Consider the following 27504-nt stretch of genomic DNA (forward strand, 5'->3'; position numbering starts at 1 on the left):
CAGAGACTGCAGACATTGTACGGGAGACGGTCAGAGACTGCAGACATTGTACAGGAGACGGTCAGAGACCACACACTCGGTAAAGGAGACGGTCAGAGATTGCACATACAGACGGTACAGGAAGTCAGGTTGTACTTTTCTTTACCTTCACATTGTCTCCTAGTGATTGCTCAGCTGAGAGTTGGCCACGTGACTTGTGTGTGTCTATACAACGCCCATCAATAGATCTATAGTATATAGAGTGTATGTTTAAGTTTATATGGGTGTAGGTATATGGTATATAATGTATATATATAGTATGTGCAGATAAGTAGTGTATAAGGTTTGATGATGCTGATAAAAGATTGATTGTATATATTGTGTAAATGACGATTGATGATGCTGATCAATACACTGATTGTATAGCGCTGCGTAATATGTTGGCGCTATATAAATCCTGTTTATTAATAATAATAATAATAATAATAATAATATATATTGTGTATAATGTATATATAACCTGAACACCTAAAAGAAGGTAACTTCCCCTCAGCTGAACCTTTAACCCCTAACATTGCGATGGTAATGCTGAATGGACTCCATGTTCCATGTTGATTATATTGAGTGACGGGACCACACACAGTGATCGGTTATTCCTGGCTGGCTCAGGGCTGTCTGGTCTTATTTGTTAGGTTCTGCCCTCCGCCTGACACGTGGAGCTTTGCAATCCCAGAAATCGGACTGTTTCCCGTGTCCTTCCATATAATAAATAGGGGAGAGCAGAGCCAGACAGAGCGCCATCAGACCCAACGAGCTGGAAAGATTATTTCATTAGCGGATCGCTGCGGATCACCCTCATATACGGCCATCGGTAATCTCTGGGGACAGCTAATATCCGTTAGGCAAACAAGGGGCTGACCACAAAGACAATTAAAGGTACCTTGGCAGCGACAGAGGAATTGGGCTTCTCCAGCAGGTCCCAGAGTTTCTTCCTCTTATCTGCACAGCAAGTGTTATCGAACTCCTCGCCCTCCCTCTCCCGTAATGTCTCCGCTTCCCGCTTCAACTCCTCGTTCATCTGCTCCTTTTTCTGGTGGTAACGGGCCTGGCAGCATGACTCCAGATATATCTCATCGATGCCCCAATAATCCAGCTCCTGACTGAAGGACAATGCGCACATCTCCTCCATCATGTGCAGCTTTCCCGTACGGTAAAAGTTTAAGATGGAGGTGAAAGCCCCAGGGTGGCGATCGAAGAAGTACTCATTTTCCTCCAGGTTGTAATCATCACAGATTTCCATCAAGGACTCGTGGCTGTTACAGTCCCTGAGTTTGCCCAATCTGGTGCGGGGTAATCGGTCAAGGGTCCTCCACAGCACTTCATGGGCCAGACCCCCAACATTCAGCTTCACCCTTCGGGAGCAAGCCTTGCTGCGGATGATCTCCATGGGGTCAGGTGGCAGTGAGGTAGTCGATCGGGACCCATGCTTGTTCATCCAGCCGGGCATGTCTGTGGCATGAACAGGGCTCCGGCAATGTGGGAACGGTGGCGTCTTACTTGCTGGCTGTACAGTCACATGTGGAGGTGTCACCTTCCCCTCTTCACCTCCATTCTAACAGCAGCGCACGGCCGAGATGACAGGCGAGGGACATTTTCCTCCTCAGGGATCCCGATGACCTACAAAATAAGAAAGAGCATCCTTCACATGCCTGTCAGGTGGTTTATCCACTAATCACACCAGCAAATAGCTCCTGTAATCTGCTCAAGCAGCAACTGCAGCCCACAAAGCTCTGTGTCCCTGGCAGAAGTGCATTAGCCCTGTCATCATCATCCTGCTCTTCATCTCTGTCCATAGCCATGTGTGACCTGTCATCACACTGTACACATCTATACTGGTCGCTGTCCACAGCCGTGCGGTGCTGAAACCTCCCAGTACACAGTCCTACCCACATACACAACATTGTGCCAGCCATTGGGTGACACTGACTCCATTCACAACTGCACTTCGGAACAAATGTACCTTTTTGAGATTACAACACATACTGAGCACACTGAGCCACAACTCTGAGCAAACGCTATACACATACACCACACACACAAAACACACCCAACACACACGCTATACACATACACCATACACACACAATACACACCCACATACTAAAAACACATGCTATACATGCACACACACCGTATAGATACATACACACTATATACACTATAACACACCCCACACACGCCCACGCTATACACATACGCCATATACACAAAACACACCCCCATACTAAAAACACACACTATGTACATGAACACACACCCCCTATAGATACATACACCCCATACATATCCTATAGATACATACACCCCATATATAACACCCCATAATATACAGGGAGTGCAGTGTATACGGGGTGCGTGCTATATACAGATCAGTCCCAATGGTTTTTATTGGTTCCCCCAGGACAGGTGCTGGGCAGTGACATTTTAATATTTCAGCAGCACAGCGCCTATTAAATATCAGACAGATGTCACATTGCGGGGAGATTTTTAGTTAAAGAGCGCAGTGTCTGTGCCATCCCATTAATTATCAATCAGCACCGGCCGCCCCCTCACACTTCTGGGGTATTTGTGACATTAGCTATGGATGGCAGAGCAGCAACTTGGTGTAACCTCAGAAAGGGGGCGCCCATCAAAAATCCCCCTTTTATTCCAATGGTATTAGCGTCACTGGCTGTCCAAATAGTTGACCAAAATGTGGGGTAAGAGGAGACTTCTCCCCCCAGAAAACATTGTAGATTACCCCCAGTGTGCAGGAAGGGGGTAAATAATCAGCAGAATGGGATGGGGGGGTCATGGCTGATAAACTCAATACAAAATGAATGTTTAGAGGAGCTGAGGACTGGGGCCCATAAAGTGTCAAGAATAAGCTGGGTACAAGCCAAAGATTAGGTATGAGGAGGAACTAAGGATTGGGCCCCAGAGGAACTGAAAAGAGACTCAGAATTGGGGCTGTAGAGGGGCCAATGAAGAACTGAGTATTGGGGATCAGGAAAAGACAAGTAGGGTCTAAGGATTGGAACTCAGAGAAGCCGAGGATGGGGACTGTGGATTGGGGCCCAGACAGGGCAAAAAGTGGGGCCTGGTGATCGGGGCCCATATTTGTGTATACAGCAGGTACATTGTATCCATTAGTAGATCTTCACCATCAACTGCCTGCTTGCTATAGGGCAAAATGTGAGACCGTCAATTGATTCCTCCCTACAATTCCCCCAACATATACCATGTGCTGTTTGGGGGAATTTTTGTTTCTCCATATACACATATATAGTAATACCCCCAGCCCGTGATCTGACTAAACACCAACATATGGGAGGGGTACAGGGACAGAATCCAACACAACCAATACTCTGCCTCTACATATGACACCAATTGCTGACCTAGGAGAAGAGCCATGAGCTATGGGATGATGAGGAAAGGAAGGAGGAGGGATGAGAATAGAGACGAGGATAGGGATGATGATGAGGAAAGAAATTAGGAGGTAAAGGTGATGAGGATAGGGATGATGAGGAGGAGGAATGATAAGGATAATGGTAAGTAGGAGCTGGTAGGTATAAATAGATTCATAGTCGATAGACACGGGGCCCTAAATTACATTATACAATGAATGATCCCTGGTAATGGACATGGGGCCCCTTGTATGTTTATAATATTTCCTCCATAGAAGTGAATGTGCTCGAGATTGTTGCACAATATTTGAAGCAGACACCATTTATGGTCATTCCAATATGTGAAAAACTATGATATTCACACATATATAACATAGATATAAAACCTTCACAATTCACCCATCGTGAACCTAACCCTTCATAATGAGCTGAGTATTATTGTGTTGGTTCATCATTTAAGTGTATGGCATGGCTCTGCTGGGCAGAAGGGGAGTTTTACAATTCACAGGGTTTTTCCTCCGCGTGGGGTCAAGGTTTTACCAGCTGTGAATCCAGAGTTCTCAGAGCTGAGATCAGTAAGTCCTGACATGTTTTTACTTTCACAGGATGACGGGTTGTTAGCTATAGGTGGGGGGATTACAAACCCTACAGGGATCAGCCCGGTACAATTCTTCCTCCAATCAGATAACCAGACTACAATTATATTATTTCCCACTGTCACACCTATATGTTGTTTGGATTGGCCATGGGTTGGCACTCTCCTCCCTTCCCTGGGGATGTAAAATAAAAATCTGTTTCCATGACATGGAGGAAACGTGGTGACCTCAATGATATTCTTTTACCAGACAGAGATGACGGCGGAGGCCGGGGCCGCCATGGCCTCTATCTGGTTATATTTAGCTCCACATGTGGGAACAAACTTTCTTTCTATGAAAGAAAATTCCCTGTTAGAAGAAATGTGCACCCTGGGAAATGTAAGGGCCCGGGGCCACCACAATAAAGCAATGTTTCATACAGTTTTCACTCACCAGAGAACAATATGAGAATTGAGGGCAATCCCACTTACCCTCCAAGCAACCAACCCCCCATTCCTCCACTGACCCTACACACTGGCCAATACCCCCACTATACACTCCCCCCCCCACCACCAAAATCTCTACTAACACTCCATCCAAACCCCATTTCTCCACTGACCCTACACACTGGCCAATACCTCCACTATACCCCCCAAAATACCGCCCACCAATATTCCTACCAACACTCCATCCAACCCCCCTGCCTTCCACCACTGGCCCTAAAGTCAGCCAACCCTACCCAACACTCGATCCAACATTCATTCCTCCACTGATCCTACACACTGGCCAATACCACCACCAATATTCCTTCTAACACTTAATCCAACCCTCAATTCCTCCACTGACTCTACATACCGGCCAACACCCCCACAATAACCCCCACCAATATTCCCACCAACACTCCATCCAACCCTGCTCCCTTCCTCCACTGACCCTACACACCAGCCAATACCCCCACTACCCCCCCACCAAAATTTCTACTAACACTCCATCCAACCCCCATTCCTCCACTGACCCTACACACCGGCCAATACCCCCACTATACCTCCCCACCAATATTCCTACCCACACTCCATCCAATCCCCCCCATTCCTCCACTGACTCTGCACACCGGCCAATACCCCCACAATAACCCCCACCAATATTCCCACCAACACTCCATCCAACCCTGCTCCCTTCCTCCACTGACCCTACACACCAGCCAATACCCCCACTACCCCCCCCACCAAAATTTCTACTAACACTCCATCCAACCCCCATTCCTCCACTGACCCTAAACACCGGCCAATACCCCCACCAATATTTCTACTAACACTCGATCCAATCTTCCCCTTCCTCCACTGACCAAACACACTGGCCAATACCACCACTATCCCCCCCACCGATATTCCTACCACCACTCTATCCAACCCCCCCTTCCTCAACTGACCCTACACAACAGCCAAAACCCCCACTATACCCCCCACCAATATTCCTACCAACACTCCATCTAACCCCACCCTTTCCTCCACTAAATCTGCACACCGACCAATACCCCCACTATACCTCCCCACCAATATTCCTACCCACACTCCATCCAATCCCCCCCATTCCTCCACTGACCCTACACACTGGCCAATACCCCTTCTATCCCCCCTCCAATTATCCTACTAACACTCAATCCAACCGCCCATTTGTCCACTTAGCCTACACACTGGTCAATACCACCACCATACCCTCCAAATCAATATTTCTACTAACACACCATCCAACTCCATCCTTACTTCACTGACCCTACAGACCAGCCAATACCCCCACTATACCCCCCACCAAAATTCCTACCAACACTCCATCCAGTCCCCTCCTTTCCTTCAGTAACCCTTCACACCAGTCAAAACCCCCAAAATGCCACCCACCAATATTCCTACCAACGCTTCATCCAACCACCCCTTCCTCCTCACCGGACCATACCCCCACCAAATTTCCTACCATTACTCCATCCAACCTCCCCTTTCTCCACTGACCCTACACATTGACCAATAGCTCCAATACACCCCCTACCAATATTCTTACCAAAACTCTATCCAACTCCCTTTTCTCCACATATCCGACACACTGGCAAATACCCCTCACAAATATTCCTACTAACACTCCATCCAATCCCCTCCTTCCTCCACTAACCCTACACATCGGCCAACATCCCCAATATACCCCCCACCAATATTCCTACCAACACTCCATCCAACTCCCCCTTCCTCCACTGGCCCCAAAACACCAGCCAATACCTCCAGTATCCCCCCCATCAATATTCTGTCCAACACTCCAGCCAGTCCCCCATTTCTCCACTCACCCTCCACTAAACCTACACACTGGCCAATACCCCCAAAATACCCCCCACCAATATTCCTACCAACACTCCATCCAATCTCCCTTTTTCTCCACTAAACCTACACACTGGGCAATACCCCCACTATCCCCCACCAATATTTCTTCCAACACTCCATCCAACCCCCCTTCCTCCAGTAACCCTATGCACCGGCCAATACCTCCACTATACCCCCCACCAGTATTCCTACCAACACTCCATTCAACGCCCGCCTTCCTCCACAGATCCTACACACCGGGCAATACCCCCACTATACCTCCCACCAATATTCCTATCAACACTCCATCCAACCCTCCCTTCCTCCACTGACTCTAAACACTGGCCAATACCTCCAATAGATCCCCCCACCTATATTCATGCCAACACTCCATCCAACCCCTATTTTGCCACTGACCCTACACACCAGCCAAAACCCCCACTACCCACTCACCAATATTCCTACCAACACTCCATCCAACCCCCCCCTCCTCCACTAAACGTAGACACTGGCCAATACCCCCACTATACCTCCCCACCAATATTTCTACAAACACTCCATCCAATCCACCCCTACCTCCATTCACCCTACACACCAGCCAATACCTCCTCTATCCCCCCATTAATATTCCTTCCAACACTCCATCCAACCCCCCATTTCTCCACTGACCCTACACACCGGCCAATACCCCTATTACCCCCCCCACCACCACCCACCCACTAATATTCCTACCAACACTCCATCCAACCCTTCATTCCTCTACTGACCCTACACACCAGCCAATACCCCCACAAATATGTCTACCAACCCTTCAGCCAACCCCTCCACTAACCCACAAGGTAACCCTTCTGCCTACCCCCACCCCAATTCTTCTACCAAACGTCTTGCCACCCAACACACAAACACACACTGAACCTCCTGCCAACTCTCCAGCCAATCCACCCTCAAACCCACCTACTCACCCTCCACTCAACCCCCTCCATGACTTTTCTGCCTGCTCCATTGAAATCCCCCCTAGTAACCCTCCTAATAATTCCTCCAGTTACACTTCACCAACCCTTTACCTATAAAGGGTAAAGGGTTTACTCCCCCCCCCCCTTTACTTTCCTACTTATCCTTTCCATTCCCCCACCAATCCATCCTTACTCGACCTTCCGACCCTTCCCATTTCTCCCATAACCCCGTAGATGTCCTCCCACACTGCCCCCCATATTGTATTTACTGGTGATATCTCTACATGCACCCTATCTCCTTGTTTATACACCCCAAGATTTCATTTGCAGTTCAGCTACCACCTGGCATTGATTGTACCACAGTGAAGTTGGTGGGTAGGGAGTACAACCCGGGTGCCATACAGGTAGAAGTATTGGGGGGAGAGGGATGTACCCTGATAATATACATTATGCTCAGTATGCATAGGCGGGGGGATTATACCCTAATCATATACATTGTGTCCTGTATGTGGAGGGGGTTATACCCTGATAATATACATTGTGTCCTGTATGTCTGATAATATACATTGTGTCCTGTATGTGGAGGGGGTTATACCCTGATAATATACATTGTGTTCTATGTGTGGAGGGGGTTATACCCTGATAATATACATTGTGATCTGTATGTGGAGGGGGTTATACCCTATCTATGGATAGAATTGTATGCAATCTTTATAATACAGTTATGGGACACATGGTGCTATATAGAAGGTCCGGTGAGTGGCATCATTGGGGTAAACATCAGGCTTGTGCCCAGGATTGTGGGGTAAACATCGGATAACACACAGAGACTTCCCCACCCCCACATGTCTGCACATTGGAGGGGGCGTCATCCCCATCGGTGCTCCGGCTGCTCTCCGGTGTTACTGGCCATGTTTGGCAGTCAGGACCCGAAATATGCAGAAAACATAAATAATTCCTTATTAGAACAAGAGACAGACAAAGCATCTGCAAGATACCACAGGAGGAGCGGCAACCTTATATACTGAGCGTTACAGCTGTACCGTATATTATCCCCCCCCCCCAGGTATATAGTGTTATATACAGAGCGTTACAGCTGTGCCGTATATTATCCCCCCGGGTATATAATAGTGTTATATACAGAGTGTTACAGCTGTGCCATATAATATCCCCCCCACCCGGGTATATAGTGGTATATACAGAGAGCTACAGCTGTGTCGTATAATATCCACCCCCCCGGGTATATTGTGTTATATACAGAGCGTTACAGCTGTGCCGTATGATATCACCCCCCCCGGGTAGATAGTGTTATATACAGAGCGTTACAGATGTGCCGTATATTATCCGCCCCGGGTATATAGTGTTATATACAGAGCGTTACAGCTGTGCCGTATAATATCCCCCCCCCACACACCCCGTATACACTGCACTCCCTGTATATACCACACACCCCGTATACACTGCACTCCCTGTATATACCACACACCTCGTATACACTGCACTCCCCGTATATAACACACACCCCGTATACACTGCACTCGCTGTATATAACACACCCCGTATACACTGCACTCCCTGTATATACCACACACCCCATGTACACTGCTTACCCCCACTCCCCCTGTACATAGTGGTTCCTAGCCACGCTGCAGCCGGGCCCAGTAATCACAGACAGGGGGGGTATCACAGACAGTCCTGGTGCAGGAGATGAATGTTTGTGTGAAATGTAATTAGTGAACACAGTGTGATGGCCGTCCTCTGGGACCGCTGAATTCTGTTCCCTTATTATCTGGAAACTTCTATTCTTCTGGGACTCGCAGGAAATGTTACATCCTCCCAGTCATGGTGTATCAGTGCTCGGTATGTGTCCCCACTATACAGGAACCCCGTCCGTTATACAGGAACCCCCCCCCCCTCCGCCGCCCCCGTTATACTGAACCCCCCCGACGCCCTTGTTATCGCCCTCGTTATACAGGACCCCCTGCCATCCCCATTATACAGGACCCCCCCTGCCGCCCCGGTTATACAGGACCTCCACGCCGTCCCTGTTATACAGGCCCCCCGCGCTGCCCCTTTTTGGACACCAATACTGGACCGATATTGAAGCCTGAGGATCAACATGAGAAGGAGAAAGAGGTCCTCAGAGCCAGCCTTAATTATATTATAATTGGGGGGGGGGGCACACTACAATACACTGTATTCTGCCATCATTGTCATCCTGTCCATGTACCATGATAACCAAACAACACATGACTGCACCTTTACAACAATGGTGGAACCCTGGCAGCTCTCTTCAGGTGCATATGACCTCCCGCTGACCTCCTCCTACAAAAGACACCAGGCTTAAATACCGGCTATGTATGTAGGTGACACGCTGGTGGAAGGGATTTACAGTATAACCCATAGGTAGAGGAAATGGCTAGGAGTGTGCCCAGAGGTGGTGATACCCTGATCTGCACCCACCAGGACTATGGTTGGTAGGTCACCCCCTCCCCGAGTGTTAAAAAAACAAAATCATGGTCCATGTCTTATACCCCCAATGTATGTCAGCCTCTATATAGATTTCTTAAGCAAAAACTTTACTCAGTGGTAAAGCTTTCTACCTGAAGATCCTGCCAGTATTGACACTTCCTGTTTCAGGTTAGTAGTAGTATTGTACTGTACCTCATTGTAGCGCAGCATGATAGCTGTTGGCCGGCAGTGACCACATAATGTGACTGGACATGTATGGAGAAGCGGCATACATTGGCTGATTGGTGGCGGAGAGCTTTTGGCAGAGACAAATGACTTTGCTTCAATTGTAATTTATAGGGAAAATTCTAGCCAATCAGCAAAGTTCCCAATTCTGCACCTCTCACTGAGATAAATGAGCGGAATTAATTAAAGTGAAAGCGTTGCCTCTCCTGGAGAGACAGACAGGAGAGTTACAGTCTGCACATGGCGATATACAGCAATGCCAGCAATTCACCAATCTAAGAGGACCTGTCACCGCAGCACTGCATGAGAAGCCAAATAATCCACCCAACTATCAATATCACAATCACTGATTATAGAAACAGCTCTGTGCAATGACTGCTAAGAGATGAGTACCAAAATACTCGAGGGAAAGGGGGGGTATGGAGGGGACAAGATTGGGGGAGTGTATGTGCAGTATAGGAGTGACAGAATGGGAGGTGTAGAGCAGTATAGGGGTGACAGGATATGGGTGTATGGGTAGCATAGGGAATGACAGAATGGGGGGCTGTAGAGTGTAGTAAAGGGATGACAAGCATTTTACGGGTGACAGACATGGACGGAGGGGGTAACCCCAAGTTTCAGTTGACCTCCTCAGGTCAGTGATTTATAGGCCAATACACGATCAATAGACAGCAGCCAGCGCTGACTCCGCTTATAACTGAAGCGTCCAATCAATATCATCCTCCAGTGCTGTCACCGTGCCACCCGCTCTGATAATAACTAATATTTCCCATATTATTCCCAAACCTGACATCATATTGCAGGTAGATAATTCATACTGACATGTACAGTAACCCACAAAGTTGTCATAGAGGATATCCAGGGTGGAGTCTAGGTTGTACTGTGATCAGTCCGATGGGCCAGGAGAAGGATGGCCAACACATGGAAAGGCAGATGAACACTGGAAGAGTCAATCAGACACAGCAGAGACACCTGGACATCAGAGGGGCAGGTGGACAAAGTAAAGACAGGCAAACAATGAAGAGGCAGGTGAGAGAATGGTCAACACTAGAGATACAGGTGGACTAGCGGACACAGGAGAGATAGGTGAACACAGGAAAGACAGGCCAATTTTGGAGAGACACCAGGATACTCGAGAGACAGGCGGACACGGGAGGGACAGGCGGACACGGGACAGACAGGTGGGCACGGGAGGGACAGTCTGACACAGGAGGGACAGTCTGACAAGGGAGAGACAGGCGGACACGGGAGGGACAGTTGAACACGGGACAGGCAGGTGGGCACGGGAGGGACAGTCGGACACAGGAGGGACAGTTTGACACGGAAGAGACAGGCGGGCACGGGAAGGAACAGTCGGACACGGGAGGGACAGTTGGGTATGGGAGGGACAGTCGGACACGGGCGAAACAGTCGGGCACGGGAGGGGCAGTCGGGCAAGGGAGGGACAGTCTGACACAGGAAGGACAGTTGGGCACGGGAGGGACAGTCTGACACGGGAGGGACAGTCTGACACGGGAGAGACAGGCGGGCACGGGAGAGACAGGCGGGCACGGGAGGGACAGTCGGACACGGGAGGGACAGTCAGACACGGGAGGGACAGTCGGACACGGCAGAGACAGGCGGGCATGGGAGGGACAGTCGGGCACGGGAGGGACAGTCTGACATGGGAGAGACAGACGGGCAAGGGAGGGACAGTCGGACACGGGAGGGACGGGCAGACACAGGAGAGACAGGCGGGCAAGGGAGGGACAGTCGGACACGGGAGAGACAGTCGGACACGGGAGAGACAGTCGGACACGGGAGGGACAGTCGGACACGGGAGGGACGGGCGGACACGGGAGGGACGGGCGGACACGGAGGGACGGGCGGACACGGGAGAGACAGGCGGGCACAGGAAGGACAGACTGACACAGTAAGGATGGTCAGACACAGAAGTGCAGGGTAGATATGCAGTGACGCAAAGTTCCCAGCCTCAGTGACCTCTGGGAAAGCCTCATAAGCTTCTTAGTCTGAAAAAATACAAACGGTTCAATAAATCTTCTTAGGGCTCCTGAGATGGAAGGCCAAGTGCGAAGCTGACAACTTCTATCCTGTGTGGAGTTGTACACTGACAGTCGTATGTCCTCCATACACATCTCCATCCTTCTAGATTCACCTAGATGTGGGCTACTGTGGGGCAATAATTCCTGGAGGGTACATTGAGGCTGCCATCATATCAGTGACCAGCAATAGATGAGCAGCACAGAGGATTCTGGATGTGGCCAATGCACTGAGTTTTCTCCAGGGATGTATGAAGGTTTCAGACCTCACATTTTTATACCCCCCAATGTGTATGTGGCAGGTAGCAAACCCCTGTAGGCTTTCCCCTGTGAGTGGCACACAGCAACCCGGTGTAAGTAGCACCATGCCTTATGTACTTGGCACACAGCACAGCACCCATGTAAGCAGCACCAAGCCTCATGAATTTGGCACACCACAGCACCCATGTAAGCAGCACCATGCCTTATGTACTTGGCACAGCACCCATGTAAGCAGCACCAAGCCTCAGGTACTTGGTACACAGAACAGCACCCATGTAAGCAGCACCATGCCTTATGTACTTGGCACAGCACCCATGTAAGCAGCACCAAGCCTCAGGTACTTGGTACACAGAACAGCACCCATGTAAGCAGCAGCATGCCTTATGTACTTGGCACACAGAACAGCACCCATGTAAGCAGCACCAAGCCTCAGGTACTTGGCACAGCACCCATGTAAGCATCACCACGCCTAAGGTACTTGGCACAGCAAAGCACCCATGTAAGCAGCACCCTCTCTAGATGGCACACAAAATTTCTTGTAAGCAGATGACTGCATCCTGTGTGTTACACAGAGCACAGCGCCCCCTGTAAGCTGTAAACTGCACTGCACTGTAATCTGTCTGAAACCATCAAATATGGGAAAAGGCAATACACAGAACAATTTTTAGATTTAGTGCAGACACAGACTTGAAGAGGGGCCTCAACATGATAGTGTGGTTTTACACATATTTTAAATGTATAAATTGCAAGCAAAAGCTGTGTTCATTCCCTGAGGAGGTGACAGATCTGTTGAATATGTGCTGGCTATCATATACTGGGGACCCTCTAAGTACTGTGATGTGCTGGGGATACTCCCATCAGGTTTTACTTTCTGCAACACCCCCCCCCCCCCGGGAGATTTCTCTTCATTTCCTGTCCCAGAGACACAACAGGAAATGTGTTGTAGTGGAAATTAATCTTTTTTCCCCAGAGTGTTGTCTCTGGAACAGGTGTCCCCATTGCAGGATTTCCTCTGATTTTTGTTTTAGAGCCCCCAGAACAAAAACCCTTAACAACCATGACCCCACTGACAGGTGAAGTGACAACATTGATGATCTGATTGGCTCTTTTTTTGCCCCCCCCCCCCCCTCACCATTCTCACTATTCTCCCCATTTACTGTGAGGTGCAGCGTTTTAATTACAGTGCTGAGTGTAAAACTGAACAATATCGGTTACTGATAGGCCAGTGAATTATTTATACCATCTGTAAATGCTGGATCACCCTTCATCTATATTGTAGTAGCCGAGCGCCTTTCAATTAACCCTTCGCAGCCTCCTGAGGGTCAGCTGAGCTTTGATGCCAGAATCTTGGAGCGATCAGGCAGGTAAAACAATATCACATTGCCCTTTCTGCCATAATGATCATACAAACTTTACTTCGGCTATTAAACAGGGAGCGGTAACAATGTCACATAAAATGAATGCTGGTGTGTAGTCTGATCTCTCCTAACCCAAGCGATGAGATTACCTAATTGGAATCTTTCATGCAGGGATGCTGCAATTAGTCAAGCTGCAACCAATAGGCAGAGCGGGATGCACTGCGGGTTGCTTTGGTCTCACAGGACATATTGATGGACGCAGCTCATTGCACAGATTTCTTGCTGCAGCCTATTTATAATTCACATCCGCCCCCGCCGGATAAAAATAGCACGACGCTTTGATCTATAAATAGAATGGGAGATGGAGATAAATGATGGTGGGCAGTGGGAGCTGAGCCGCCATTCTGGCGCAGAAGACAGTTGGTTACCCTAATTCGGTGTGACACATTGCCGTCCGTTGTCCCTGCATATAATATCCAGCGCCATATATTATTAGTGACCCCTTCGGGGTCACTAATAATATTTCACAATCCAATTCATCCCTGGAAAATGTACTGTGCAATCTATACCCATAGCAACCAACCTTAGCAATGTGAACAACCTAACAACTAATCAGAACAGAGTGCGGTGATCCAAAGCAACCAATCCCAGAAATGTTCATGCTGCAGTCACCTCTGCTAACCAATCCTAGAAGAGCAGAAACTCGACCAACTAATATGAGGGTGTGTTAGCCCATGGTGAAGAATGTACACTAGGAGTAGATATATAATACCGCCGAGGGCTCTGGGATGGGAAGTACAGCCGAGGACTCTGAAATAGGAGTTACCTGCGAAGATTCTGGGATGTGACCTACCGCAGAAGATTCTGGGATGTGACTTACCACCGAGGATTCTGGGATGGGAAGTACCGCCGAGGACTCTGAAATGGGAGTTCCTTGCGAGGATTCTGGGATGTGACGTACCACCAAAGATTCTGGGATGGGACTTACTGCCGAGCACTCTGGCATTAGACTTACCGCCGAGGACTCTGAAATGGGAATTATCTGCGAGGATTCTGGGATGTGACGTACCGCAGAGGATTCTGGGATGTGACGTACCGCAGAGGATTCTGGGATGGGACGTACCGCCAAGGATTCTGGGATGAGACGTACCGTCGAGGATTCTTAGATGGGACTTACTGCCAAGGACTATGGCATTAGACTTATCGCCAAGGACACTGGGATGGGAAGTACCGCTGAGGACTCTGAAATGGGAGTTATCTGCGAGGATTCTGGGATGGGACGTACCGCCGAGGATTCTGGGATGGGACTTACTGCCGAGGACTCTGGCATGAGGACTCTGAAATGGGAGTTACCTGCGAGGATTCCGAAATGGGAGGTACCGCGGAGAATTCTGGGATGGAACTTACCCTTGAGAATTCTGGGATGGGACTTACCCTTGAGAATTCTGGGATGGGACTTACCGCCAAGGACTCTGGGATGTACCGCCAAGGATTCTGGGATGGGATGTACCACCAAGGATTCTGGGATGGGACCTAGCAAAGTCCTTGACAATGACTAATAGTAGAGGAACCGCCATGACACATCGTGTGCACTTTTCGTTGTGTCTTTCTGTAGGGCAGTCGACCAATGGTGTAAAAGATTGTGAACACATTGTGACAATGTTTTTATTGCCGCCTGTGACTTCCTGCCCCAATGACAACCACCCCCTCATTTCTTGTAAGGGTGTCACTGGGACAAGAAATAAGGGAAAATGACAGATTTGTAGCAATTTCCCACCTAATGACCATTTTGTCTGATGTGACCCTGGTCATATGACTTGCATTGTTGGTTAATGACGTATTGAAGACGGAGGACAGCCATGACTGACCGTCACCTGGTATTGTCAGCAGCTGATCAGACCAGCAGCCTTGGTATATATAAGTAGAATGGAAATATTGAAGTGACCCTCGCAGGATTTATACAAATTCACAAATGGCATCTGGTTGCTAGGGGTAACCCCTTTCTAATCAGACACTGTAACCAATCACAGCTGGCCTGTTGCTATGAGTTACTGCAGAACAGCAGGTAACCATGCTATCCGGATGTATTAATTCTGAACTACAAATAGTACTGTGACACTCTGGTTTCCATGATGATGATTTTGGCATCATTTAGCAGAGCTGCATTGTGGGTTGTCTCTGTTTATCGGTCTGTGACACAACAAAGGTCAGGAATTGATCTGTTATCTATCGGGGGGACACAATAGCTAAATATCCTCCTCCATTACACTAATCTCACCATGCAGCTGCGGGTCACACAATGGGGGACAATGGGAAAACCTCTATCAATGTTGTCACTGCTCCTCCATGGAAGAGATTTGTTTGGCCTACAGGCGGCTGATACATCCCCATGACAGGTCAATGACACCTCCTGATGAATGAGAAGCACATAATGGAGGGCCTATCAATTCCTTCTAGGAGATCAGTAGAAGAGGTGACAAGGGTGGGAGGAGATGTCACTGGGGACCGGCAAGGGCCCATACCCCCAGCTTTCTGCCTATAAGAAAACTGTAAGAACCTTGTGGGCATAAACACCTGCACTGATTGCATCCTAAGGACACCACTAGAGCCTGTATAGGAATAAAGCAGCAGAAGTGCTTACTGTATTATATCCTGGCCCTACGCCTTATAACACCTTGCAGGATGGCAGAGTAAAGTTGGCAGCTATTGGTGAGCTTTGTGTCACTGATGATGTTACTGAGCTATTAATATCACATAAATAGGAGATGTGAGGAGGGACGGCTTCTCCTGAGACCTCCATCAGCTCCCCAGGCTGAGCACTAACTTACCAAATTGTGATGGAAAATGTGAACTTTCAACCAATCACAGTTCACTGGCAATGCCATGGTGGGAGTGAAGGATTGCCATAAAGGAGAACAACAACATGCAGACCGTTTATTAACCCCTTTGCTATAAAATGCAAGTCTTACTTATCAGATGTCTTTGTCTCCTTCCAGCAACTCAACACATGTTCCCCCAGTGATCACTAGAGCACAATGGGGATACAAAAAATGTTTATGACTCAAACAAGACCAGCGAGTGGTCCTAGGGACTGCAATGAGACACTTGTGCAATTATGACTAGGGTTAGGGCCGAGGGCCAGGGAAAGTTCTTTGGTGTCCATGGTTAGTAAAAGTGTCATGACCAGGGAACATTTCCCATTCTTTATAGTATGAGGAACCATCAATAGGTAAGAAGATGACCAAGGAATGCTGATCAGCCCTCATGGCTTTTAAAAGTATCAATGAGCCCATGACCAGGGAATGTTCCCCGGCCTTTCAGACTAGTAGAATTAAAAATGAGTAAATGACCAGGGAACATTACTTGACCTCTATGGCTGTTGAAGCATCAGCGAGTGGATGACCAGGGAATGTTTCTCAGTCTTTATAGCGAGTGGATGACCAGGGAGTGTTCCTCAGTCATTATAGGGAGTGGATGACCAGGGAATGTTCCTCAGTCTTTTTAGTGAGTAGAAGTTTCAATGAGCTGATGGCACAGAATGTCCTTCAGCCTTCATGGCTAGTAGCAGCATCAATGAGTAGATGACCAGGGAAAGTTTCCTTTTTATAGTTTGTAAAACCAACAATAAGTAAATGACCAGGGAACATTCCTGGACTTCTATGGCTGTTGAAGCATCAGTGAATGGATGACCAGGGATTTGGTTTTTATAGTTAGTAGAAGTGTCCTATGATCAGTTTGCCTTTATAGTTTGTAGAAGTCAATGGGCTGATGACCACAAAATGTTTCTCCAGGCCTTTATCATTTGTGTCAATGAGCGGATGACCAGGGAAAGTTTCCCCATCTCTAATGTTTGTAAAACCATCAATAAATGGATGACAAGGGAATGCTCCTCCCTCAGTTTTTATTGTTAGGAGATGTATCACTGAGCAGATGACCAGGGAATATTCCTCTGCTTTTTTGGCTAGTAGAAATGTAGATAAGTGACCATTTAACATTCCTTGACTATGGCTGTTGAAGCAGAAGTGAATGGATGAGCAGGGAACAAACTTTAGTCTTTATGGTTAGTAAAGGTGTCAGTGAGTCACTGACCAGTTGACACTCCTCTAACCTTTATCACTCATAGATGCGCCAAATAATGGATAACCAAGGGATATTTCTCCTCTATTCTGGCTGGCGGAAACGTCAGTAAGCAGATATATGGGGAACTTTTCTCTGTCTTTATGACTAGTGCAGGATGTCAAGGGAAGGTTCCATTTCTTGTCCTGGTGGGCTCCTCACCAATTCATGTATGTTCCTTCAGCATTCATGTTGTCTGCACAGTGGAGCAATGGTTGTTTATGTAGTAAACTTATCCTATGCAGAGAGCCGATTATTAAACATCCAAGTTGCAGATCTTGACGTCCCTGGCCATCATAAACAAGGGGCTTATATTAGAGAAATCGTTACATGGTGTGATTTCAGGCAATCTCATTGGCCACATCCTACAGCAGAAACTGCAAACAGAAAGATATCTAACACAATGAAAAGCAAACAGACTGAAGGTGATGAAAAACCTGACAAGAAACACCTGTTCTCATATCAGTGCCCAATGGTGTGTGGGCTGAGAAGATGTGACCATAGAGCCAGTGCAGGGGCAGACTATTGTCTTCTACAGTGTATTGGGTGATGGAAGGGGAATGTACACCCATGATGCACATGGGATAATCTGATCAGTTTCTGTACTGTGACCTGTGCTCAGGATTTGAGGCCGTAGCAAGTCACCCGGGGGAGGGGGAATAATGCCACCAGCCATCACTCTACAACCACGGCCTATTCCTGGAGACAGCCACATATCATGATAATTAGAAAAATCCGCTGTATAGACATCATAACTTTGCTGTCCCACACCCCAACAAACACCCCCAGAGCTGGAGACTTGTTCACCACTTTTCTTATATTCATATAGATTGTTTGTTCACACACAATGAGATTATTGGTTGTACAATTCAATCTGAGGGTGAACAGAGTGTATGGGAGGATTGCCATATAATGACCTTCAGGCTTGTTTGATCACACAGGAAGAAATGTTATCATTGTCAAGCCAATCGGGGTGCACTGTGCTGACTGGTCCGCAAGAAAATTTTGGTGGTCTGCCGTTCTGGCCAGTGCACCCCCGAGCCCTGGACCATGACCCCCATACAGATTGCAGGCTCAGAGTGGTGGGCGGGTTGTGTCTCTAGACACAGGTTCACACCTACCATGGGAGATTGGGTCCTGGCATCATGACATCACTAAAGGGGAAGTTTTTTCTCTCCCGTGCATTCGCGGCCTGGATCCAGTAAATTTGGTGGTTTGTGGGTCTAAAAAGCTTGGCGACCACTGGTTTAGAGAATACGAACTCAACCGTTAAGCTACGTACACATGAGATGTATCTTGCTCAACATGAGCATTACATTTGGTCTTGGGCGAGATAAGTCTTACATGTACATTGGTCCCCTAAAGTTGTTCCTCAATCTGCCCTGGTGGATTAATGAATGACCAAGTGGGGATAATTGTAATTCTCTATAGAAGAGAGCTTGGCAGGATGGTCCTTCTTCCCCTCCCCTCTCCATTGAAAAACCCTCTATGCTGTGTTCAACACAGAACTTTTTATAAGCTGGGTGGGAGGTAATTGTAGGTGGGTGGCAGCCCCTGTATTGTGACCCAACTCTTCAGTAAGCATCCAAAAACAGCTGGGTGTTTACTGAAAAGTGCTGGGTGAAGCACCCAGCTAAAAGAGACTGGGGAGAACACTGCTATAAACAATGCTTGTACATTTGTCTGTCACTGGAAATTATCACAAAAGAAATTGGTGGCCATACACAGGTTATGATATGAGTCAAACATAATAATTCTAAGTCTTATTGTCATTATTATTATGACACATGATATCATACACAGCCCACCTGTGCTGGACAGGATGTAAATATCCATCTATCCCATACCACATGGCATTAGTGGAAGTGTTAGTAAAAGATATATTGGGTTGCCGATACCTAGCAATGGGAATTGATGGGGATCTTTTCATCTATGACCTCCTCCATTCACCTAATTAAATACTAAACGTTGACAGCCAACCAGCCTGGAGGGACTGGAGTCAAACATCTCTGCATTATATTGACCAATGAAATGAATCGTCTGTACGTACGAGTTGCACATCTCTGCATTATATTGAGCAATTATATGAATTGTCTGTACGAGTTGCACATTTTTGCTTTATAATGACCAATGAAATTAATTGTCTGTATGAGTGGCACATCTCTGCTTTATATTGACCAATGAAATGAATCGTCTCTATGAGTGGCACATCTCTGCTTTATATTGACCAATGATATGAATCGTCTGTACGAGTGGCACATCTCTGCTTTTTATTGACCAATGAAATAAATCGTCTGTAAGAGTGGCATATCTCTGCATTATATTGACCAATCATATGAATTGACTGTACGTGTGGCAAATCTCTGCTTTATTATATTGACCAATGAATGAACTGTCTGGATAGAACTGACATGATTTTCTGTTTCTCTTTGTAGATTCTGGCAATCATTTCTATTCTCTTCATTGTATTATCTACAATTGCCTTGTCACTAAATACACTTCCGGAACTACAAGGTGTGGATGAATTTGGACAAGCAACAGACAACCCTCAGCTGGCACACGTGGAAGCTGTCTGCATTGCCTGGTTTACCATGGAATACCTCCTTAGATTTCTATCTTCACCCAACAAATGGAAATTTTTTAAGGGGCCACTTAATGTTATAGACCTGTTAGCTATCCTCCCATACTATGTCACCATATTTCTCACAGAGTCCAACAAAAGTGTACTTCAGTTCCAGAATGTCAGGAGGGTGGTGCAGATTTTTCGGATCATGAGGATACTGCGAATTTTAAAGCTGGCACGGCACTCCACTGGCCTACAGTCTTTGGGTTTCACTTTACGGAGAAGTTACAATGAACTTGGTTTGCTCATCCTCTTCTTGGCAATGGGTATCATGATCTTCTCTAGCTTGGTGTTTTTTGCTGAAAAGGACGAGGATGATACAAAGTTCAAAAGCATTCCAGCCTCTTTCTGGTGGGCGACTATAACCATGACAACGGTTGGCTATGGAGACATCTACCCTAAAACTCTGCTGGGGAAAATTGTTGGGGGGTTGTGTTGTATTGCTGGAGTGCTGGTTATCGCTCTTCCCATTCCCATCATTGTAAATAACTTCTCCGAGTTCTACAAAGAACAAAAGAGGCAGGAAAAAGCCATCAAGCGCAGAGAAGCTCTTGAGAGAGCCAAACGAAATGGTAGCATTGTGTCTATGAACATGAAAGATGCCTTCGCTCGTAGCATAGAACTGATGGATGTAGTGATTGAAAAGACAGAGGAAGGAAGGGAAGAAAAAGTTCAGGATAACCACTTATCCCCCAGCAAATGGAAATGGACAAAAAGGACTCTCTCAGAGACCAGTTCTAACAAGTCCTTTGATGCAAAAGAACAAGGTTCTCCTGAGAAAAGTCGGTCTTGTTCAAGTCCTCAACATCTTAATGTCCAACAACTCGAAGACATATACAACAAAATGGCAAAGACACAGTCACAACCTGTTCTCAACTCAAAGGAAACAAATCAATCCGTTAAGCAGCCAGAGGAGCTGGAAATGGACACCATCCCCTGCCCAGTCATCCCTTTGTTGACCACACACAAGGAGGGGATCATTGATATGAGAAGCATGTCCAGCATAGACAGTTTCATTAGTTGCACTGCTGAATTTCCAGAAACAGTTAGGTTCTCGCACAGTCCATTGGCAGTCTTACCATATAAAACAAGTATAAGTACAGGACCGGACTTGACAGGTGGGCGTGAAAGATCCTTGAACTTGGACATCAGCGGAGAGAGCTTTAGTGAAGTCAGTCCTAAAACTGACAGAGGTCGGCACACTGCGTACATTTTGGAAAGTCCAAAAAGTTTAGTAAAAGTTAAAAACCCTTTACTGCTGAGATCCCTAAAAGTCAACTTTCGAGAAGGTGACACAAGAACATTGTTGCCTGCACCAAGCATCACAAGCCCTTCAGAGCATAGGCAAAGCCATTCCAAACTAGACAGTTCCTATTATTCTGACCAGTCAGTCCCGAGCCTGGAGACATCTCTGTACACAACGGCGAGCACTAGAACCCCTTCCAGGTCACCAGAGAAACACATGGCCATTGCATTCACCTTTCACGATGCTAATGTACACAAGTATATTGATGCTGATACAGATGACGAGGGGCAGCTTTTGGATGGCCTGGATTCTTGCCCCTCAAAAGAGTTGCTGGGGACTATGAGCCCTAAATTTAACATTGCAAATAGCAGTCATCGAAAACAAAGAGAGAGTGTCCATCGAACAGAAAGAAACCACTTAGAGAGTGGAGCATTAACCAGTTCCTCCAGGTACTTAGGTCAAAACTGCATTTATTCCACAGATGGGATTACTGGAAGCAGTCGAGAACCTGTCAAGATAGATAACCACATCTCCCCGGAGGTCCATGTTCTGCCAGGCGGGGGTGGACACTCAAACACACGTGACCCCCGTATCTGACATGTTAAGACGCTGTGAAGAATGAGATGCTCATATGTGCACACTGAGCTTATGCATGGCATTGATAACTAGCATCTTCTCCCCTTAGTGTGAGGGAGAGATGAGAGGAAGCCTCTGGGCCATGTCTCCTCTCAACTGGACCGAACCGAGCTAGGAGTGTCACCGAGCACTCAGATTGGAAACTGCAGTGACTCCATCTCCTACTAAAAATAAAAAACTACTTTCTTGAAAGCCATTGTGACCAAATATACCCCTACTGAAAATGAACTTTTTATTTTATTACAAAAACTTTTACTGCTTTCTAGTGAAGGTAAGAGGGAAAAAATTGCAATTGCAAATTGAAATTCTGAGATTTATTTTGGAGTCTACGCATCAAAGCATCTTATGTAGATGTGACAGATCTGGGGGATGCAGTGCGGAGTCCCCTTACAGTTAACATAGACAAGGCGAGTTGCATCAGTTGTTCAGAAGTTGGTACGCCAAACGTAGGAGATGACTGTGCATTATCTTAAAGGAGGTGACTACGAATAATCAGGGCATTATGTGTGGAGGGGGGAGAGATTTGTTGATTATAAAAGGTAAACTTCATTTTGTTGCATTTTTTCCATTGTTAGGCGCATTTCCCTCCAATATACATGATTTTTTTTTACCATTTGGAAAACACTTAACGTGTTTGCGCACTTTGCAGGCTGAAGGGGCTGTAAAATGAAGCACTTTATAGTAAGTATAGTCTTCATTTGTGCCTCTAATTGCCATTTGTTTTCTTCAGTGAGAGCATTACCAGGAAATGGTTTGGTCTCCCCAGGCCCATGTACGCCCTCATTTTCCTGGCCGTTAACGCTCAAGCCTTTGCCCTGATATGAGGAAAGAGATGTGTGGCTCCACACACAACCGCACAGCTTTCCTCCAGTTTGAAGTGCAGGTAAATTATTAATCACTACGGAGACACCTCCATCTGCCTCCCGGCGGAACAATTACAACTTTTCTTTTACTCATTTCCGCACTCCGTGTTTCAGTGTCTCTGGGAGAAGTAGGCAGAGTGCGGTCCTGGAAGCCACCCCTTGATTGTTATAGGAAAAGTCCTCTCAATACACACCAGCTGAGGAATTAAAACCCAACTCAAGCTTCAGCTTAAATTAGTTAAATACATTTCAGGGGCATCAAACAAAAGAGGAGCAAAGCCTTTACAGTTTGTTTAAGAAAAGCTCATCCCTGCTAGCCTGATGCAGAGGTAGAGGATGCTATGGATCTAATTCAGCAGGAGGCACATCAGACCTCGGCAGTGAGACCACTGCTTCCACATAGAAAGGGTCCTTCTCTACAGCTTGCTGACAGGGGCCACCTCCTCTGAGTTGAAGTGACCAGTAAGGGACACAAACACCCCAATGTATTTTAAATTCTTGGGTGTAACAGGAAGCTCTGGGAGCACAGTGATTGCTTTTACTGGCAAGCTGAAATAAAAAACTATAAAATCGGCAGCTCACACAGCACATCCCCTCACTGTATATATCCTACCCCAGAAAGTGCTCAGGTATTTAAAGGGCAAAAGTCTTCTACAAATTCGCACAAGAGACATTAGAGGGTAATAGGACCACATGTGACTCCTGAGCAACTGCATTGGGATATCCCACATATCATTAAATGACGGTGAGAGGAGGGTTAGGAGAGGGTAAGATGAGAAACTCTCTTCAGTCTTCACAATTCTCAGGTGTTTAAGAAGGGCCAGAAATTGTCCCTATTTCAGGGGTGACCTTCACACCACACATGGTCCATAGAGACACGAGCAGCCTGGCCGGGGTCACCCATAATTGTTCCCCTCAATGGGGTGTAAATAGAGGATGAGGCCGGGATCCTGCGACATAAACTACTGAAGCCATAAGTGACATTCTGACTTCATTTCTACACATCATACCAAAGTCCACAATTCTGGACCTGTAAATCATTAGCTAAGAATGTGACGGCACCAGATGGTCAGAAAAGATTTTATTTTTATTTATTTTGGGGCACAAACTGCTCCACAATTATCAGTTCAGATAACTGAGGTAACAAAGACATATTTATTTTTTTATGTAGTCATTAAATTTTATTTTACTTATATATAATATATAAATGGATGACAGTCCAGTGTTGTGTGTCATGTGATATGCTTCTGAGGGTCATGTTCTGTTGTGTGTACATGTGCGCTCTCTCTGTCTGGACATAATGCACGGATAAGTGACAGAACTGTGACTGGAAAACATTCAATTGGTGCAACTCTCCTTGCATGTCTTGGGCACTGGATGGAGCCATGGGGCCCAATCTCCAGAGCCTTCTACGCTGTGCAGCCACCATCTGAGCACCCGACAAACAGGAATGCTGATATTCAGAGATGCCGTGCTGAGTGATGGAGATGTCGAATCATTTCCTGTAGAAATGTAGGATGTCTATTGGTCAGTAAAGTGTCAGTAAGTGTTCCTGTTTTTTTGCAGGAGACGCATGGTGAGCGCTAAGAGGAAAAAGTGCTCAGACAATGGCATGCATTGTGAACGGACGGCCATGACAGTTATGCATTGTTCACTTTTACCTGTTGAACTTTTTTTGCCTGGTAATTAATGTAGCTACAACTGTCCTATAACTCACAACCTCTTGAGCCACAAGCCCAAGGGCACATGGACAGATGACGGTATTGTGAAAACATTGGTGCACCTCCCAGCGGGGTCAGAAGAAGGACCCAGCTGGGGGCCTGCACCAGCCAGAGCCACAAAACATGTCCCCCAAATGTATTGCAGGCTCAGGACGGTGGGCGGGTTGTGTCTCTGGAGAGTGGGCGGGTTCTGGCATCATGATATCACTGTGGGGGGGCTTTCTTCCCCTTTGATTGACACACAGCTCCGCGCACATGCGTAGTCCAAAATAATGAGATTGGTGGTCCGTAACCTCCTACTGTTTTAGACCAAACATGCCAGGGGAGTGCTATGGCCCCTCACTGCACAACCACCTCCAATAAATAAGGGATTGTTACACAAAAATATCTAGCCTGCCCCGGAGAACCGCTATCTTCCCCTTCACATATCACACAATAGCGTCTACCATCTATGGGCACCTTAGAGCTGTGGCCTGCAAAGGCTGTTAGAGGTCTGTGAACACCCTGCCAGGCATTTATGACTATTCTGAGATATCTGAATGTTTTTGTCTCAAAAATCTTTTGTTATTTTGTTGTATCAGAAATGGTATCAGTGGAAATAGAAAACAGATTCATATACAGATCCCATTGGAGAGGACGATTCTTACTCATGGGATAAATGATGCGGTTGGCCTACAATGGCTCAAAAGCTTGCGTCAATTAAAGATGAAAAATTATCAGACAATCAGCTCACCAGAAAGAGGTGACATCACCAAGGAGCCATACACTTCTGTTCATGCTAAACTGATGTCACCTGCTCCTGATATTTGATTGACTGTACGTACAACATATCCGCCTCCACAACATACATATCATGGGACAGTGGCAGCTGTGGCTTCTGGTAGTCGTCCCAAACTTCTCCACTAAACTGCTTTAAAAGCTAAGAGATATCATTGTCTTCCCAAAGTCACCAATTAGCATAATGCCTACCCACAGTGACAACAGTTGTAGCCCCTTTAGGTGTCTTTCGATGGAGCAGAAAAGAGGTTGGAGATCCATCAGGTTTGTCTTGCTTTCTGTGTCCCCAGAGGTTCCCCTTCACTTTCTGTTCAAGTGACACCGACAACCATACAAATCTGAGTCTCTGTCCATTCTCCACTCCATACATTTTGGCCAGAATTGGGCCTGAATCTGATTGGTTCTCTGAGATAATTAAGGTGTGTCTTAGCCTCTTTGGTCCAGAGTTACATGTTTTGAGTTGCGTTAAGTGGGGTTGTCTTAAGTTGGGAAATGCTGTATCTTGTTTTGTCCCACAACCAAACTAACAGGCATTTGTGGACTTGCTGCATCCAGTGAAAGTGTCGTGTATGTCCCCGATTCAAATCCAGGAAAATGTTTGGGAAGGAGAGCTGCAATGTTTTCTGTTAATTCCTGTCTGTGCTGTTCCTGGACTGTTAGAAGAGAAATATGCAATATGTGTCACACTGGTCGTCTCTCCTTTGCTCAGACGTTTGTAGCCGTCTCGCTACCTGAAGAAGTGACCTGCTTTGTTTTTTATTATTTTCTCGATCTTTGTGGAGAATGGAAACCATGTCCTTGTAATGTTTCATTATTACTAATAAATTGATGAAGATAAATTGACCCTGATTATATTATTTTACACTTCACAGATGTTATTGGAGGCAGAGAAGATGCCACACTAGGTGATGGGAGTTTTCTGCCCTGTGTGTGTGCACAATATATTAATTACATTGTTGTTAAAGTTGTACATTTGCAAATGTCATCCAGTTCATCCTCCCATTATTCAGTCCGCTTAGTTTCTTGGATCAGAATATTGTCTTTAGCAATTAAAAGTTTAGATGAGTAAACAACTGGGCTGGGGGGGGAGGAGATTTGCTCCCCAGGTCAGCACTAATGAGATATGTTGGGCTGGTGGCCTTTATTGGGAACACTTTACCATTTGGACATTATCGGAGGTGGACCAATGGTGGGTGTATTAAAGCTATATCTGCTCCTTGTTCAGATTTCCAATCCCATCCAAGGGATGCCTTTCGGACAAGTCTGCTAATATATTGTATTTATGTCACATATCGGGGTGTCTATAGGTCATTGCCTTCTAGGTGAAGATATCTGGACCAAATGTAACCTCCCATATGATTTATGACCCATGATCCATTCTCTATGGTCCCCTCCCCTATGACAGTTAGATGGAGGTGAGCCATGTTCAGGTCTATGATACAATGACCGGGCCCCAGCACCTCTTACACATCCAGTATAAAGGAGTACCAGCAGGTGTACAACCAACACCCTGTAACTCCAGGGTTACACATATCACTCAGTGAATAGGTGGTGTGCGTGCCAGGAAAAGTCAGGGGTTCATGTTGCAGGCTTAGAGCTGGAGAACAGGCCGCCCCAGTAATGCAATTACCCAGCAAATAACAAACATCAGATGAGGAAGTCGGAGGACAGCCATTTCCTAATGTTCATAATAAGATTCTACTCTGACACAGAGCCTGTCCAGATCCCCGGTCACTACATTATCCTCCACCATGATCATTACCAACATAGCCCAGATGTGTCCTGCTAATCAAATGGAGGCCCCTAGAGACAGGATGGCCAATCACATCACTAATACAGCCCAGACCAAGTGCCTTGTTTTAAAGAACTCAC

At 46.7% G+C, this 27504-nt stretch overlaps 2 protein-coding genes across 2 annotated transcripts in view; one reads left to right on the plus strand and one right to left on the minus strand.

Annotated features, from left to right (window-relative positions):
* The window catches only part of LOC140327629 (potassium voltage-gated channel subfamily B member 1-like), a 2591-nt gene extending 872 nt beyond the window's left edge, over positions 1-1719 (minus strand). Inside the window, exon 1 of the mRNA XM_072407014.1 lies at positions 920-1719. Coding sequence (XP_072263115.1) covers positions 920-1486 — 567 coding nt within the window. The 5' untranslated portion in view covers positions 1487-1719. The remainder of the gene's footprint in view (positions 1-919) is intronic.
* Positions 1720-14816: 13097 nt separating this feature from the next.
* On the plus strand, positions 14817-26471 carry KCNB1 (potassium voltage-gated channel subfamily B member 1). The gene is made up of 2 exons (XM_072403169.1): positions 14817-15026; positions 20202-26471. Exons 1-2 carry the CDS (start codon positions 14817-14819, stop codon positions 22230-22232), a joined length of 2241 nt encoding a protein of 746 aa, XP_072259270.1. The 3' UTR covers positions 22233-26471.
* Positions 26472-27504: the final 1033 nt, after the last annotated feature.

Source organism: Pyxicephalus adspersus, chromosome 3, assembly GCF_032062135.1.
Source record: "Pyxicephalus adspersus chromosome 3, UCB_Pads_2.0, whole genome shotgun sequence".
In the NCBI taxonomy this organism is placed as follows: domain Eukaryota; kingdom Metazoa; phylum Chordata; class Amphibia; order Anura; family Pyxicephalidae; genus Pyxicephalus; species Pyxicephalus adspersus.

What these genes read in the sequence shown, in the direction of transcription:
- KCNB1 (XM_072403169.1), top strand. Translation starts at nt 14,817, where the DNA reads ATGGGACTTACTGCCAAGGACTATGGCATTAGACTTATCGCCAAGGAC. An exon ending in CGAGGATTCCGAAATGGGAG is followed by an intron (nt 15,027 to 20,201) that starts GTACCGCGGAGA and finishes TTCTCTTTGTAG; the next exon opens with ATTCTGGCAATCATTTCTAT.